The 14,592-nt window shown below is 62.8% G+C and overlaps 1 protein-coding gene across 1 annotated transcript; it reads right to left on the bottom strand.

Annotated features, from left to right (window-relative positions):
- Nucleotides 1–2,133: 2,133 nt before the first annotated feature.
- WDR18 (WD repeat domain 18) lies at nucleotides 2,134–9,131 on the bottom strand. Its single transcript, XM_039248193.1, has 10 exons — nucleotides 8,922–9,131; nucleotides 7,553–7,663; nucleotides 6,039–6,172; nucleotides 5,749–5,890; nucleotides 5,210–5,353; nucleotides 5,020–5,084; nucleotides 4,794–4,918; nucleotides 4,362–4,528; nucleotides 3,346–3,414; nucleotides 2,134–3,199 (listed from the first exon to the last, which is right to left on the bottom strand). The coding sequence occupies exons 1-10, from the start codon at nucleotides 9,129–9,131 to the stop codon at nucleotides 3,068–3,070; spliced, it is 1,299 nt and encodes a 432-aa protein (XP_039104124.1). The 3' UTR covers nucleotides 2,134–3,067.
- Nucleotides 9,132–14,592: the final 5,461 nt, after the last annotated feature.

The following is a 14,592-nucleotide window of genomic DNA, read 5'->3' as shown; positions in this document are numbered from 1 at the left end:
GGGAGTGTTCCAACACCCTTCGGGGCACAGAACATTCCAGTGCTAATGACTGAATCTCGGTTAATTTTTCACACACAAAGGCATCTCCTTCTGGAGCCAGTGTTAGCGAGGCAGGAACGAAACCCCATCAGCCAAATAAAAATGCCAAATGCCAGCCAACGGAGTGGATCCAATTTGGAGATGAGTGTCCAGAGCCATGTGCCCGGGTCCCGGCCAACAAGGCCACCATGTCCAGCCACCGGGCCAGGCAGCTGAGGACAGGGAGGGTCCCCACCAGGCTGCCAGGAGCCCCTGGCACCAGGGAGCCCACGCCTGTGCTGGCCCTGCCCCGGGCACCAGGGACCGCCATGGCTCTCCCCGCTGCGGTGCGGTCCTCAGGGGGGACCCGTCCTCTCCGCAGATGCTCACACCAACAGACAAGGTCGCCCTGGCCCCCCCAGCGCTCGCACTCACGGGCCGGGCCCTCTGAAACTGCGGATTTCTGTACACGTCTGCCTTTTCTGCACCACCCCCACCGTCGGGGCCGGGACGAAGGGCCCAGACTGTGGGAGTCCAGCCGTGCCACTTCCCACCTGCGTGACCCGGGACAGCCTCCCGGAGCGCCGCGCCTCAGTTTCCCCACACTAACAAGGGGGTAACAGTCTCCATCTCCCAGCTGCTGTGCAGACTCAACAAGTGAGCACACAGGGGTTTTCCTAATTGTGGTAAAATGCATAAAATTTAACACTTTAACCATTTCTTTCCTTTCTTTTTTGAGACCGCAGGAGGGTGGAGAGAGGGAGACTCTCAAGCGGGCTCCAGGGCGCGGCGCCTGACACAGGGCTCCATCCCAGGAGCTGCGAGATCATGACCTCAGCCAAAACCAAGTCGATGCCTAATTGACCGAGCCAGCCTGGCGCCCCTCATCGTAACCATCTCCAAGCGCACAGCTCAGTGGCGTCAGGTGCACTCACGCTGTCCTGACCCCCTCCCCGCACTGTCCGTCTCCAGACCCTTCCATCCCCCCAGACCCTGTCCCCACGAAGCACGGACTCCCCACTCCCTGCCCCACCCCTGGCTCCCACAGTCTTCTGTCTCTGTGGACGGGACTCCTCTGGGGACGCCCTGGGAGTGGGGTCACGCAGGACGCGTCCTTCTGTGTCTGGCTTCTGTCACTGCGCACGGTGTCCTCTGGGTCCGTCCACACAGTGGCAGGACACCCTTCCTTCCTGCGGCTGGATCGCATTCCGGCACGTGGATGGACACACACTGTCCTCCCTTCAGAGAGGGACACTTGGGGGCGTTTGGGGACTATGAATCGTGCTGCCATGAACACGGGTGTGCAAGTACCTCTTTGAGCCCCGACTTGCGTTTCTCGTGAGAACCCAAGCATGGAATCGCTAGAGCACACGACGCAGCCGCCCGCCTCGCGCCCCCACCACCCGGGCACCCGCGGCTTAGCCCTGGAGCAAGCCAGCGTGTGCCCAGCACCCACGGGCACCGGGGGCCACTGGCCTCCCCGCCTCTGCAGCGGCTGCACGCGACTGGGGGTCACCTGTGCTCCCACAGAATGTGCGCGCGCACCTCGGTCCGGACCCGATGCTTTGCTGCGTACAAACTGAGGCCTCCCCGCGGACTCATAAGGGCTGTGTCCCATTTTCAGATGTGGAAACTGAGTCTGGGGCCCAAGTGCAGCTTACTGGAGGCTGCAGCAACCAGGTGAAGCAGTCAGTGCCGCCCCCCTCCCCCCCCCCGCCAGCAGGGTGGCTTCCTCCCCGGAGGCCCCACGGAGGGACCACAGACGATGTTCCAGGCAGCCACTGGACACGGCAGTGGGTCCAGAGCGGGCCCGGAGGCCATTGCATGTCCACGCACCGGGCGGGCCAGCGCTCCCTGCCGCCCCCCAACCTCCTCCCCTCAGCCCTGCGGGAACTGGGATGGCTGGCTGCCCCGCCCCTCCCCTCCCCAGAGGGCGGGAAGAGAGACGGGAGGCGGAAAGGCCAGGCCAGCATCTGAGGGTCTGACCCTGCGAATCCCTGGGAGGCAGGGCAGGGGAGCAGCGCCCCCAGCGGAGAACCCCGACCCAGGAAGGGCGGCCTCCTGAGGAAGGTCGAAACATTTGGCCGGGCGCCCAGAACCAGCCGAGCAACACACCTGCTTCCAAAACATTTACTCGAGGAGACGTGCAGGCAGCCGCAGACACAGACGGCCCCTCACTCACGTCTGGGCCCCGGAGCCTCAGCCTGAGCAGATCTTCCAGGCTTTCTGGAGACCCACAGGTGAGGCCTGCCTGTGCCCAGCCTACAGATGGGAAAACAGAGCCCGGAGCTCGGGGCAGGGGGGGGGGGCTGTCCCTGGGCCCAGGAGCGGGACCCCAGCTGGGACCCCTGGCCTGGCTCCATATTCCAGCACTTGCTCAGTCACATGGCTTCTGGGTCATTAAGCTGAGCTGTCAGGGGCAGGCACTTTTCTGGAAGGTTCTGTGCATGGCTGTGGGGCCGTTGTCTGGGCTGGGCTCCAGGTGCTGGCTGACCACTGGCCACATCCCCAGGGCAGGAGAGAGACAACTGGCCTCCCGCAGGCCCTTCAGGCCAACAAGAAAGGTTCTCATCTGGCCGTGGGGGTGCACATCCCTCTGGAGGACCCTGGCCCAGGACCGGCCACCCCCGGAGCCAGGCTGGGGCGACCCCTGGGAGCCCATCAAAGGGACTGGATCAGTGGCACCACACTGCGCTCTCTCTGAACCTCTGCCTGCACCTCAGGAGCCACCCCTCCCCCCAGCGTGGCCTCACCCTCACAGTCGAGCGAAAGCCCTGCGGCAGCCGACCAGCCTCTGAAAAAAACTGTCAGTTCTTGACACTGAGTTTTAAAAACTGGACTCAGGGGCCTCCACTGAGGCAGGTCTTGCTGGGGGCCCTGCGGCCTGGCGAGACCTGGGATCCGCCCAGCACGGACGGGGGCAGAGGAGACGCTTTAGTCCTTTTGTTAGAAACAGAGCAGCGCCAAAGGCCGCGGGGGCACGTGGAAAACAAGGCTCCTGGGGGGCGGGGGCGTAAAACGTCCACAGGCTGCTCAGCAGGCAGGGGGCTCACTTGGCCGGCCGCGTGATGATTCGCGTGGAAAAGTCGAACAGATCGCGGTTGACCTTCCGCAGGTTCCGGACCTCGTCCTCCAGCGCGGCCACGCGGCTCCGCAGCTGGTCCTGGCCGCCCAGGACGCTCTGGGGAAGAGGAGGGTGGTTTGCAGGTCCCAGGGCCCCCCACGCCCCGGCCCCCCCCCCGGCCTGCAGGGGGGGCCCCCCAACCAGCCCTGCCCCCACGCCCCGCCCCCCACAGCCCCCGCCCCCCTGGCCGTCCCCAGGCCCACCTTCTCCATCGTGGCGCTCATCACCGAGTGCAGCTGGTCGGCTCGCTCCAGGTGGCTCGGCTCCGAACCCTGCAACACAGACGGGGCCGCGGCAGCACCCAGTTAGCGCGGGCGGGGCCCTGCCAGGGAGGTGCCTTCCTGACGCTGCTGACCGAGGGGACGCTGAGGTGTGCAGAAAGGGCTGCCAGACGCCTGGCTGGGGACACGACGTCTGTTGAGGCCACAGGCTCCAACCCCAAGCCTGGACAGATGCCGTGTGCTCCCGACACGGCCCAGGGCAGGGACACTCAAGGCCACGCCATGGGCAGAGAGCTGGGCCTTGAGACAGGTGCAGAGACCAAGGTCAAGGAGACCCCAGAAGACAGGCCGGCTGGTCAGCCAAGGCCTCCAGCCCCAGGCACAGGGAGGCGGCTGGACCGCTGCCCCTGCAGTGGGGAGGCTGTGTGTCTCCCGCCGGACAGCGTCTGGGCACGCTGCCCTCGCCGGCAGACGGGCGCTCAGCAGAGCCAGACACCAGCTCTCAGCAGGAGGGCTGAGACACCCCCAGGGCCTGGCGCACTTCCGATGGCACAGGAACAGGGGACAGAGCACGGCCGGAGTGCGCGAGGCGAGGACCTGCAGAAGACAGGCGGGTGCGATCCCCGGAATGTCCCCCCTGCCCCCCGCCCCGTGGGGAAGCAGCTGGACACACAAACTTCCAGGCAGAGCTCTGCTCCTGAACCCGTCTGCTCTGAGAACCCGGGGTTTCCTGAGCTCACTGGCTGGACGCCTGGCTGGGCTCAGCCGCAAGGTCAGAGAAGCCGTCACCGAGCCCACCAGTGCCCAAGTCAGGTCACGACCCTGAACCCGACAGAAGGTGAAGAGCTGCACTGGGCGGAGGAGGGTCTTCCAGAGGCCTGGGGCGGGTGCACCTGTGTGTCGGGGGGACAGACCTGCTGCTGGAGACCCGGGGCAGGGGCACCTGTGGGGGGCAGGGACACCCGTGAGGGGTGCACCCGTGTGTCGGGGGCACAGACCTGCTGGTGGAGCCCCAGGCGCAGCATGAGGCCCCCGCGGTGCGGCTCGTCCCCGTGCTCGGCGCCCAGCAGGTGCTTGTTGAAGTGGGGCAGGGGCAGGCCCGGCCGGAAGTCTGAGCTCAGCATACTGACGGGCGCCAGCATGATGGAGGCGTTGGTCACCGGGCCTGGGGGGGAGGGCCGGGGCGGGGCACGGTCAGGACCCACCCTGTGCCGTGCAGGCCGCCCCCACGGCTCCCCCTACGCTCCTTACCCCCCAGCTGTCCAGGGGCACCACCCCCGCCCCCCCCGGGCCTCTACTCGCAGCACCGGGCCTGGTGGCGGCAAACTCACTGAGAAAACCGTGGTGCGGACAAGCCGGTGAGGCCGCGCACCTTCACGAGCCCCCGGAGGAGCTGGCCGCCGCGTGCCCCCAGGCCCAGGACGCCTCACCTTTGAGGGTCACCGTCCTGATGCACTGCTTGCTCTGGACGTCCCACAGGCGCACGGTCTCATCGTGGGAGCCGGACAGCAGCACGCTGCCGTCGGTAGACACGGACAGGCAAGTCACCTGGTTCCTGAGGGCGGACGAGCCCCGCAGGGGGCGGCACAGATGACCCCCAGCCGGGAGTCGGGGGTCACCCGAGGAGGGCCCCGCGCGCGCCCGCCCGGCTCGTACCTGTGCCCTCGGAACGCCTTCCCGCCGTCCTGCTCCGGCTGGAAGGTCGTCTCTCTGTGCCCGGGCTGGGGAGGCCGAGAGGGCCCGGAGCCAGGCCTCAGCCCTGGGGGCTCCAGGCAGCAGGGAGGCGGAAGCCTGGGGTCCCACGGGCCACTGAGCCCCCCCCCCCCCCCCGTCCACTGCCACTCACCCAGGTGCAAAGGTCGACCTGGAAGATGGCACCGTCGCTCCCGCCACAGAACAGGTGGTGCTCGGCCAGGTCCATAGTCACGGCCATGACGCCCACGTCAAACAGCACGGAGAGCAGGAGCTCGCCCGACGAGACCTCCCACAGCTGGGGGTGCAGGTGGCACAGGTGCTCGGGCTGCTCTGCAGCCCCGGGGCGGAGAGACCCAGCCTTCCCCGGGGCAGACCTGGCCTCCTGCGCCCACGACCCCTCCCCGCACCTGCGGTAGCCACTGCCGGCCCCGCCCCCCACTGGCAAAGCCCCAAGAGCCAGGGAGCCGCCAGGCGCAGACAGCCAAGTGGGAATTTCCAAGCCGACACAGGCCTGGACCGTCCACCCTCTGGCCGTCCTTGAGGCGGGAGGCTTCGGGGGATTAGAGGTGTCCGGAGCTGCCAGCCTGGGAAAAGGAGGCGAGTCGCTGCCTCGCGCTGGCCAAGAACCTGTCAGCTGCCAGGACAGGACTCACAGATCCACTCGGGGTGTATGTGCGGGGTGGTCCCTACCTTCACCGTCTGGTCCAGCGAAGACGTGGCCACCCGGGCCAGGGGCCCCCCAAAGCCACAGTGCAGGTCTGTGATGGGGAGGGTGTGACGAGACCAGACATGCCGGGGGGCTGGGGTCCGGGAGGGGTCCACCTGCAGCACGCTGTGTGCAGGAAGCGGCCTCAGCGGGGGGGCGGGGGGCACGTCCTGATGCCCCTCCTGGCTCTCAGCCCCTTCCCACCCTGGGACCCTGGCACGGCTCTTCCCACGTGCGCTGTGGCCAGACCCAACCCGGGAGGGTGCGGCTCTACCTGCACAGGCTCCACGCCAGCACCAGGCAGTCCTTGCCCCCCGAGAGGAAGTGGCTGCTGTCCCCTGTGAACTGCAGGCACGACACATCCTGATAGTGGCGGTTCAGGATGACCAGAAGGTTCCCTGTGGAGACCTGGGGAGGGTGCACACGTCAAGGTGGGAAACGGGGCGCTGCTTCCCCCCGCCCCCGGCTGCCAGGTCACATGGGAGCGCCCGGGGAGAGCCTGCTCACACTGCCTGCCCCAGAACTCAGGTCAGTGGTTCACGGCCAGAGTGTCTGGGAGATACACTGAGGCCTGGTGTAGGGAGGTGGTGGTAGGGAGGCCACGCCTCTTCCCAGCTGTGCTCCAGGGACACCCCCAAGTGGATGATGCTCTTGTCTAAGCTCCTACCCCCTTGTCCACAGGCACCCTGATCTCTGAGCCCTGGGAATCGGCTGACCAGTGCTGGGCGAGGGAAGCATGTAGCCAGTGTCCAGGGAGGGCATGTGCTGTCTGCGTGGAGGAGAGTGACCAGGCCACAGAGAAGGCTGGTTAGAGCGTGGGCCCCTCCCTCCAGGACCAGCCAGGCCCGACCCAGGAGCGGGAAGTCACGTCTTCAGATGCCACTGCAGGGGGATGGGCCAGTGGGTGGGGCTGGGGGCAAGGGGGAGGCCCCCGGTGGCAGCGACAGGTGAGCCTGGGAAGGTGGGCTGGGCTGGGCGGCCACGGCTCTGTGTTCCCAACACCTACATTCACGTTCTGATTCCTGGGACCGGAGGCCTCACTTGAACACAGGGTTTTTCCGAGTCTAACCGCTTCAGAGGAGGTCACACCGGAGGGTGGCCCCAAATCCAATGAGCGGTGCCCTTACACAAGGAGAAGCTGGAGACACATGCACACACCCCCGCCCCCGGATCCACACAGATGGAAGGGCTAAAGGCGGACACTGGAGTCCGGTCCTCAGCCAGAGATGCTGCCTTGGGTAGGCCGTGTGGAGCGCCCCCTTGTGTCCACGGCTCACACAGGTCAGAATTCTCCAGGAGGATGAGGGAGCAGGGCCGGACCACAGCGCCCACCGGCCAAGACCCAAGACGTCACTCATCGGGAGAGGGGACACGGATTTCTGCCCACGTTCCCTGGACCAGAGCGAGGATTTCTACCATGATGGGCAACCCTGGAGGACCACCCCCGCCTCAGTTTCCCTCCCTGCACCAGAGCAACTGCTGCCTAGTTTTACAATCACGCACTAGGATTTAAAAGCCCCAAGGGTGAAATAACTAAGCCCCCTCCCATCTCTGTGGCCCTCAGACCTCTGTGCGAAGTACAAAGGCCGTTTTACAGGTGTGGGCGAGGTCAAGAAAGGCAGAGCGTGATTATGCGTCCATCTTCTGGCCCCAAACCCTGCACTGTCTGTGCAGGTGGTGAAGTGGGTCCCCCCCACCCAAACATAAGCAACTCGTGGGACAACACGGTCTAATTAACCCACCGCCGCAGACCAAACCCCGCTACCCGGGTTTTACACCTCCTCTCACCTCCCACAGGTATATGCTCTCTGCAATCCCCGCCAGGACATAAAGGCCATTGGGCGATGTGGTCAGACAGGTGACAGGCCCGGGGCACATGATCTTCTGCTGGAGCTGGTCCTGGAGAGACAGAAGTTCATGTGGAGCTCGGGGGCTGGGGGGCAGTGGCGGGAAGTCCGGGAAAGCTGGGAGCAGGCACGGGGGTGTCTGAACTAATCGAGGCTCATCAAGCAGAGGTCTGCTCCAGCCCAGGCTTTGCAGAGTGGAAGGGGAGGCCTGGAGATTGCCCGATAAGAGCAGAATGCTGCTCACTCCAGGGGCGAGGGTGGGGGCGCATGAGGCAGAGGGTCCAGGAAGCAGCTGGAGAGCCCACTGGCCAGGCCGCCAGTGCCACAACCCTGCCTTTCGTAACATCTGGTCTGTGATCTGGACCCTCGGTTTTCTTTTCTTTTTTATGTTTTATTTATTTCTGAGAGAGAGACACGCACACAGCAAGAGCAGGAGAGGGTCAGAGAGAGAGGGAGATACAGAATCCGAAGCAGCTCCAGGCTCCGAGCTGTCAGCACAGAGCCCGACGCGGGGCTCGAACCCACGAACTGTGAGATCGTGATCTGAGCCGGAGTCGCACACTCAACTGACTGAGCCACCCAGACGTCCCATGGACCCTCAATTTTCTAACTTCTCTAACGGAAAAACTTGATGAGTATGAGTGGACCCCACCAGGCAAAGCCAGAGCACAGAGCTTGTCCCGAGAACCTTCAGCCGCCAGAACTGGGCGGCAGGAAGCTTCAGTGGCTGCACTTTGACTGTTTTTAAAAGGAGACCATGGGCCCTTAGAATGAAAGGCAGTTATCTCGTGGGGGAAATAAATGCATGACTCTCCTAAACCTCTGACGTTCACGTTCCAAACCAACGGACCCATGGAACCCCAACTGAAAATCCTTTTTTCCCTCTTCTCCTTCGATGAGCCGCAAACAAAAGAAAGTTTATTGTAAGACTATGAGATCAGAAAGCTTTCTTTACTGACAGGGGGCCTTCGAGAGCGAAAACCCTGAAAGTTCTTTTAGTTAAACTTCGCGCCCCAAGCCCCACCCACTTCCCCAGCCCATCACGGAGGGCTGCCCCACAGACGCTCCCCACTCTCCCCAGGGGCCCACCCTCGGCCCGGCGCAACGATCCCGCCCAACTCGGAGCGAGCCTCCCTCTTCTCCAACCCCCCCCAACCCCAGACCCGGGCATGCGCAGCGCACCCTAACCGAGACCCCCCCCCCGCCCCGGTTCAGGGACCCCGCGGGCCCCCCGACCCTTCCCCCGACCCCGCTCTCGGGCACCCCGCGCACTCTCCAGCGAAGCCGGGGCCCGGGCGCGCGCCCCGCACCTTCCGCTGCAGCTCCCAGGCGCTGATGTAGTTCTTGCCCAGCTGCGCCGCCAGCAGGTACTCGCCATTGAGCAGCGCCAGACCGCGGGGTCCGGCCTGGCCGCCGCGGTACGTGAGCAAGTTGGCGCCCGAATGCAGCTCCCACACGATGCAGCTCCACAGCTGGGCCGCCGAGTCCGTACACACGGCCACTTCCATGGGAGCCGCCATCTTGCCTGCCTCCCCCGCCGCCCCGGAAGTACGTCACACCAGCGAGACTCCGGCACCTGCGCCGCGGGGGCTAGAGCGCCGCCCACGTCCCCGGCGGGCGCGCGCGTGGCCACGTGCTCGCGGGGGGCCGGGTCCCGGCGGGGCGGCGGGGGGCGCGGGGGCGGCCTCGCCCGCACACCGGCGGGGAGGTCGAGGCTCGGGGTCTCTGCTGGGCGCTTCTGACCCAGTGACCGGGCCTCTCGGATCCCTTTCTGTTTCTCATGTGCAAATAATAAAGTCCCGAGCTCGCAGGCCTCGAAGTCGTTTGCACGTAAAACGCGACCGGCGCGCCGAACCCACCTGCCCGGCTGCGCGCTCCCGGGGCCACCGTCCCCCCTCTTCTCTGGGGCCCATTTCAGGAACGTGGCGCCGGCCAGCCAAGTGGCGATTCAGGCCGAGGGGCGCCCACCCTGCACCCCGCTGCCCGCCCCAGGCCGGGCCTCGAACCAGCGCCTGTCAGGCGCGCGGAATCAGTGGCAGCCCCTGAAGTCCGAAGTCACCCCGCAGGTGAGGCCCGGGCGCCCGTCCCCGGCGACGCCGGACGCCCGCGCCGCGCCCCGGGGTGCGTCGTGGGGGCGGGGGCCCCGGAGCGGGACAAAGGCCGCGCGGCTCCCCTCCCCCGACCCGCCTCCCGGTTTAGGAGACGATGGGGGGACGCAAGGAGGGAACCTCCTGAGCGACGAACCGGGGCTCGGGGCGTGGGCGATCCGGGGACCGAGCCCGACCGCCAGGTGGCAGGCGCGAGCCTCGGACCCGGAGGCCGCACCCGGAAGGGGCTTCTGCCGGAGTGGCTGCTCCCGGCCCTGGGGCCCCAGCAAACAGTGACGCGGATGAAGGGCTGTTGCGGGGAACCTGCCGAGTTTGGGGGTCTGGAAGAGGGGCTTCCCAGGGCAGGTGTCACTTGCACAGGGAACTAACAATTGGAGGGAAACATGGGAGAGGAATGTGCAAAGGCCCCGTGGCCGACCATGGAGGCTGGATCTGGGCAGTGCAGGGCCTTTCAGCCAGTGAGCAGCCTGGATTTTATTTTATCCCGGAGGGCGGGGTGTGGGGGGGGGGCGTAGGAAACTTAAGGACTCTTGTAAATTGACAGGGGAGCTGAGTGTGCAGGGACCTCCTTGTTCAGACAGGCCGCAGGGGGAACCAAGTCCCCCTGATTTCCACCCAGAACAAGGCTCCTCAAATGTTTTTAGTTTTCAAAATTATTTTTTAAGAAAATAAATTTTACTTATTTTTTTGAGAGCGAGCGAGCTTGTGCAAGCTGGAGAGGGGCAGAGTGAAAGTGGGGCAGAGGGTCAGGAGCAGGCTTTGCACTGACAGAGCGGATGCAGGGCTCGAACTTGCACACTGAGAGATCATGATCTGAGCTAAACTCAGATGCTTAACCACGTGACCCACCTGGGCGCCCCTTTTTCTTAGTTCTTTAAATATTTATTTTCTGAGATGGAGAGCATGAGCGGGGGAGGGGCAGACGGCGAGGGACGGAGGATCTGAAGCAGGCTGTGTGCGGGCAGCACCGGGCCCCACTCCAGGGACTCAAACTCAAGGACTAAACGGTGAGCTCACGACCTGAGCTGAAGTCAGGTGCTCAGCTGACTGAGCCGCCCACGTGCCCCCTCAAATGTTATTTTTCACGCTGGGGGCCTCAGTCGGTTAAGCTCTGACTTTGCTCAGGTCATGATCTCACGGTTCCAGAGTTCAAGCCCCCCGTCGGGCTCTGTGCTGACACCTTGGAGCCTGAATCCTGCTTCAGATTCTGTGTCTCCCCCTCTCTGCCCCTCCCCGCTCACACTGTCTCTCTTTCAAAAATAAATATTAAAAGAAAAAGTGTGAATAAGAAAAACAAAACAACTAGAATACTAATTTACACATTTCAAACATTGGTTCCCCCAAATCGGATCTGAATCCTGAGCCCCTGGTGCTCTGCGGAATCTGGTCAGAGGACGGCCGCGGTGTGGCTCCCAGGAGTGGGCCAAGGGGCCCTTCTTCTAAACTCCAGCTCAGGGCTCGAATCTGCACTTACTTGTTTTTTGTTTTTGTTTTTTTTAGTTTTTTTTTTTTAATGTTTTTATTTATTTCTAGGAGAGAGAGAGAGAGACAGCGTGAGCAGGGGAGGGTCAGAGAGAGAGGGAGTCACAGACTGAAACAGGCTCCAGGCTCTGAGCTGGCAGTCAGCACAGAGCCCGACACGGGGCTCGAACCCACGACCCGTGAGATCATGACCTAAGCGAAAGTCGGACGCTTAACCAACGAAGCCACCCAGGCGCCCCTGTTTTTTTTAGTTTTTAAAATACTTATTTTTGAGAAATAGCGCACAAGCAGGGGAGGGTCAGAGAGAGAGGGAAGCACAGAATCCGAAGCAGCTCCAGGCTCTGAGCTGTCGGCACAGACCCCGACGCGGGGCTGGAACTCATGAACTGGAAGATCATGACCTGAGCCGAAGTCTGTTGCTCAACTGAGAGCCACCCGGTCACCCCTTGAGTCTGTATTTCTGAGCCGTGAAGCTCTGGGCCTCAGTTTCCCCACCTGCACGGCGAGGATACCGTAGCCTCCCGCAGCTTTGGATTTGGGTCCTGGGTCTGCGTCCACATCCAGGAAGTCTGGCCTGGAAGTTTCCAGATTCCGGGGACCTGGGATACAGGCAGGCCCAGCAGATATGGGTTGTGAGCTGACCAACTGCTAACACGTGCGAGGGGGTGAACTTGATGCCCGGAGGGCAGGGGCAGGCCCAGGCGATTGCGGTCCCGGCCCCTCAGCGGCCTCCTTCCCCCTCCTCTCCTGCCTGGAGGTCAGAGGTCACCCCACCCCCAGCCCAGCAAGTGTGGAATGAGGACAGACCAGTTGTGTCAGGAGGGAAAGGCAACAGGCACACTTTGGGGGGCACCTGCCCGGGGCCACCCCTGTCGCCAGACCTCCTTGGTCTCCACAGGAGGCTGTGGGGTGTGAGGACGGGGGGGGGGGGGGGGGGGGGGGGGGGGGGGGGGGGGGGGGGGGGGGGGGGGGGGGGGGGGGGGGAGGCTGAGGTACGATCCCCCACCCCCACCCCAGTCCAAGTCCTGAATTCTTTTTTTTGTTTAAGTAGTCGTGGGATGTCTTCCACTGACCCTCTTTTTTTTTTTTTTCTTGAGAGAAAGAGAACAAGAGAGGAGGAGGGGCAGAGCGAGAGAGAACCCCAAGCAGGCTCGTCGCTGTCAGCTCAGAGCCCGACACGGGACTCCATCTCACCAACCCGTGAGATCACAACCTGAGCCGAAATCAAGACCCAGATGCTTGATCGACTGAGCTGTGCAGGCCTAAGCCCTGAGTTCTCCTTCATCATTATTTTTTCATTATTGAGCACCTCCTGTTTGCAGGTAGCTGGTACACACTGAAGAATTAGGGGTGCCCGGGGGGCTCAGTCAGTTGAGCATCAGACCAGCTCAGCTCATGATCTCACAGTCCGTGAGTTCGAGCCCCATGTCGGGCTCTGTGCCGACAGCTCAGAGCCTAGAGCTGCTTCAGATTCTGTGTCTCCCTCTCTCTCTGACCCTCCCCCGCTCACGCTCTCTCTCTGCTCCTCCCCACTCATACTCTGTCTCTCTTTCTCAAAAATAAATAAACATTAACAAGATTAAAAAAAAAAGGATCAAACCAGACTCCACTTTTCTGGTGTCCTGGCCCACGGGGCCCCTTCCTACGGGCAGCGCCCCTCAGGGGCACTAATGGTGGGAGGGAAGGCCAGGACTCGGGTGGAAGCCCTCTTGCTCAGTCATCCCTTCGGCCATCCGCTCTGAACCCTGGTTCCCTGCAGGGTCCCTCGGCTCCAAAAGGGACTCCCAGGAGCCTCCCTGGCCTCCTCCCAAGCCTGAGCAGGAGGCCTAGGGCGAGGCTGCGAGGCTCTGGGCAGCTGGGAGGGCAGTGATGGCGCCTGACCCCTCCCCGGTCGCCCAGGGGCCGTGTGCCCTCAGGGCCGCCAGCCCCCTCTCTGGGCCTCTTCAGCGGAGGAGTGAAGATGTGTGCCGGGTGGTCCAGTTTGCAGAAAAGGGTTGTTTTCCTTTTTTAAATGATTTTTCTATGTCGGGGGGGGGGGGGCGCTGAGAGCGAGGTGGATGGACCTGTCCTCCGAGCTCTCCTGTCCCCCAGGCGCATGGAGGCTGCGGCCAGGGTGTAGCTGACTCACTTCTAGCAGGAGTGGAAGGTGCCGTGGATAAACTGGGAGCGCCCCCAACTGGGACCCGAGGGGGTGGCCTTGGGGGCTGACCCAGATGGGCAGCGGGGGAGGGGGAGGGGGGCACCAGGCGTGGCCCAGCTGACCTTGAGCCTGGGGGTCACAAGGGTAAATGGAATGGAAGGCCCAGATCTCTCTGGGTTTGGAGGCAGAGCGCCCAGGGGCTCCCTTCCATCTGGGCTGAGGCCCTGGGCAGAGACCCGAACCCACCCTGTGGGTCTGCGTTCTTAGGGGCCACACCTCCTGAACCCTAAACCGTGAAGCCCTGAGCGAGAGCACAGGGCTGGGAGGCAGGTGGGGGGCCGGCTGGGTCCCGCTCCAGTGCGGCTGGGGAGCGCCATGCGGGCACCCCACGCAGCCCCTGTCCTGAGCTGAGGGGCGACCTGGGGCCACACGGAAGCGGAGGCAGCAGACACACAAGGCAGAGGGCTGCAGAAGCTTCCAGACAGATGAGGGAATGGACCAGAAGGCCACACTCTGGGGGCCTGGGCTAGAAATCCCACAGTGGCTGTGACAGTGGCATCAGAGAGCTGGCCTGGGGGCCGGCAGACAGGCTGGGGGACCTCGTCCCCAAATCCCCAGAACAGACACTTGGTACCAGGTCCCCAGGGACATGCTGATGGACACTTACATCAAGGAGGATGCTGAGGGGTGGCTTGGCCACAGCCTGTCCCCTGGGTACGGCTGGTATCTGGGGACGCGGCTGATATCTGGGGGCATCCAGGGCCCTGCCCCTCAGTGCCAGGAGCCCCCAAGTGTGATGACCTCCGAAGCCCCCCCCCCCACCGTGCCCCCCAGGGCAGAAAAAAACCACCACAGGACACATTTTCTGTTAAAAGAAGTGTTTTGTCTTGTTTTAATACCTCATCAGCTTTACAGGGTTACAATTGTCTTAAATATTTTTGAAGTTTAAATACAATCTGCATAATAATGTTATAAAATGTAAACTTTCAGTGTTCTTTTAAATTTCAAAATCACACACCTTTTTTTCTTTCTTTCTTTTTTTTCTTTTTTGGTCTTTTTCTTTTCTTTCTTTTTTTTTTTTTTTTTTTTTTTTTTTTTTTGGTCTTTTTTTTTTCTTTTTTTTTTTTTTTTTTTTTTTTTTTCCCTTTTAATACCTGAATGTTCTGCAAACACTGAAGTCTTTTACCAGGGCGCACCAGGCCGGCCCGGCCAGAGGTAGAGTCGTTTTAAACCTTTTTTTTTTTTTTTAAG

The sequence above is a fragment of the Hyaena hyaena genome, unplaced genomic scaffold (genome assembly GCF_003009895.1).
Source record: "Hyaena hyaena isolate Hyena2069 unplaced genomic scaffold, ASM300989v1 scaffold_302, whole genome shotgun sequence".
In the NCBI taxonomy this organism is placed as follows: domain Eukaryota; kingdom Metazoa; phylum Chordata; class Mammalia; order Carnivora; family Hyaenidae; genus Hyaena; species Hyaena hyaena.
This window is presented reverse-complemented; position numbering and strand designations above follow the sequence as displayed.

Excerpts from the sequence above, each read along its gene's own strand:
- WDR18 (XM_039248193.1), bottom strand. The coding sequence starts at position 9,131 with ATGGCGGCTCCCATGGAAGTGGCCGTGTGTACGGACTCGGCGGCCCAG. Across the intron at positions 7,664-8,921 it reads CCTGGGAGCTGCAGCGGAAG|GACCAGCTCCAGCAGAAGAT; the intron begins GTGCGGGGCGCG and ends CTGTCTCTCCAG. Across the intron at positions 5,085-5,209 it reads AGGTCGACCTTTGCACCTGG|CCCGGGCACAGAGAGACGAC; the intron begins GTGAGTGGCAGT and ends CGGCCTCCCCAG.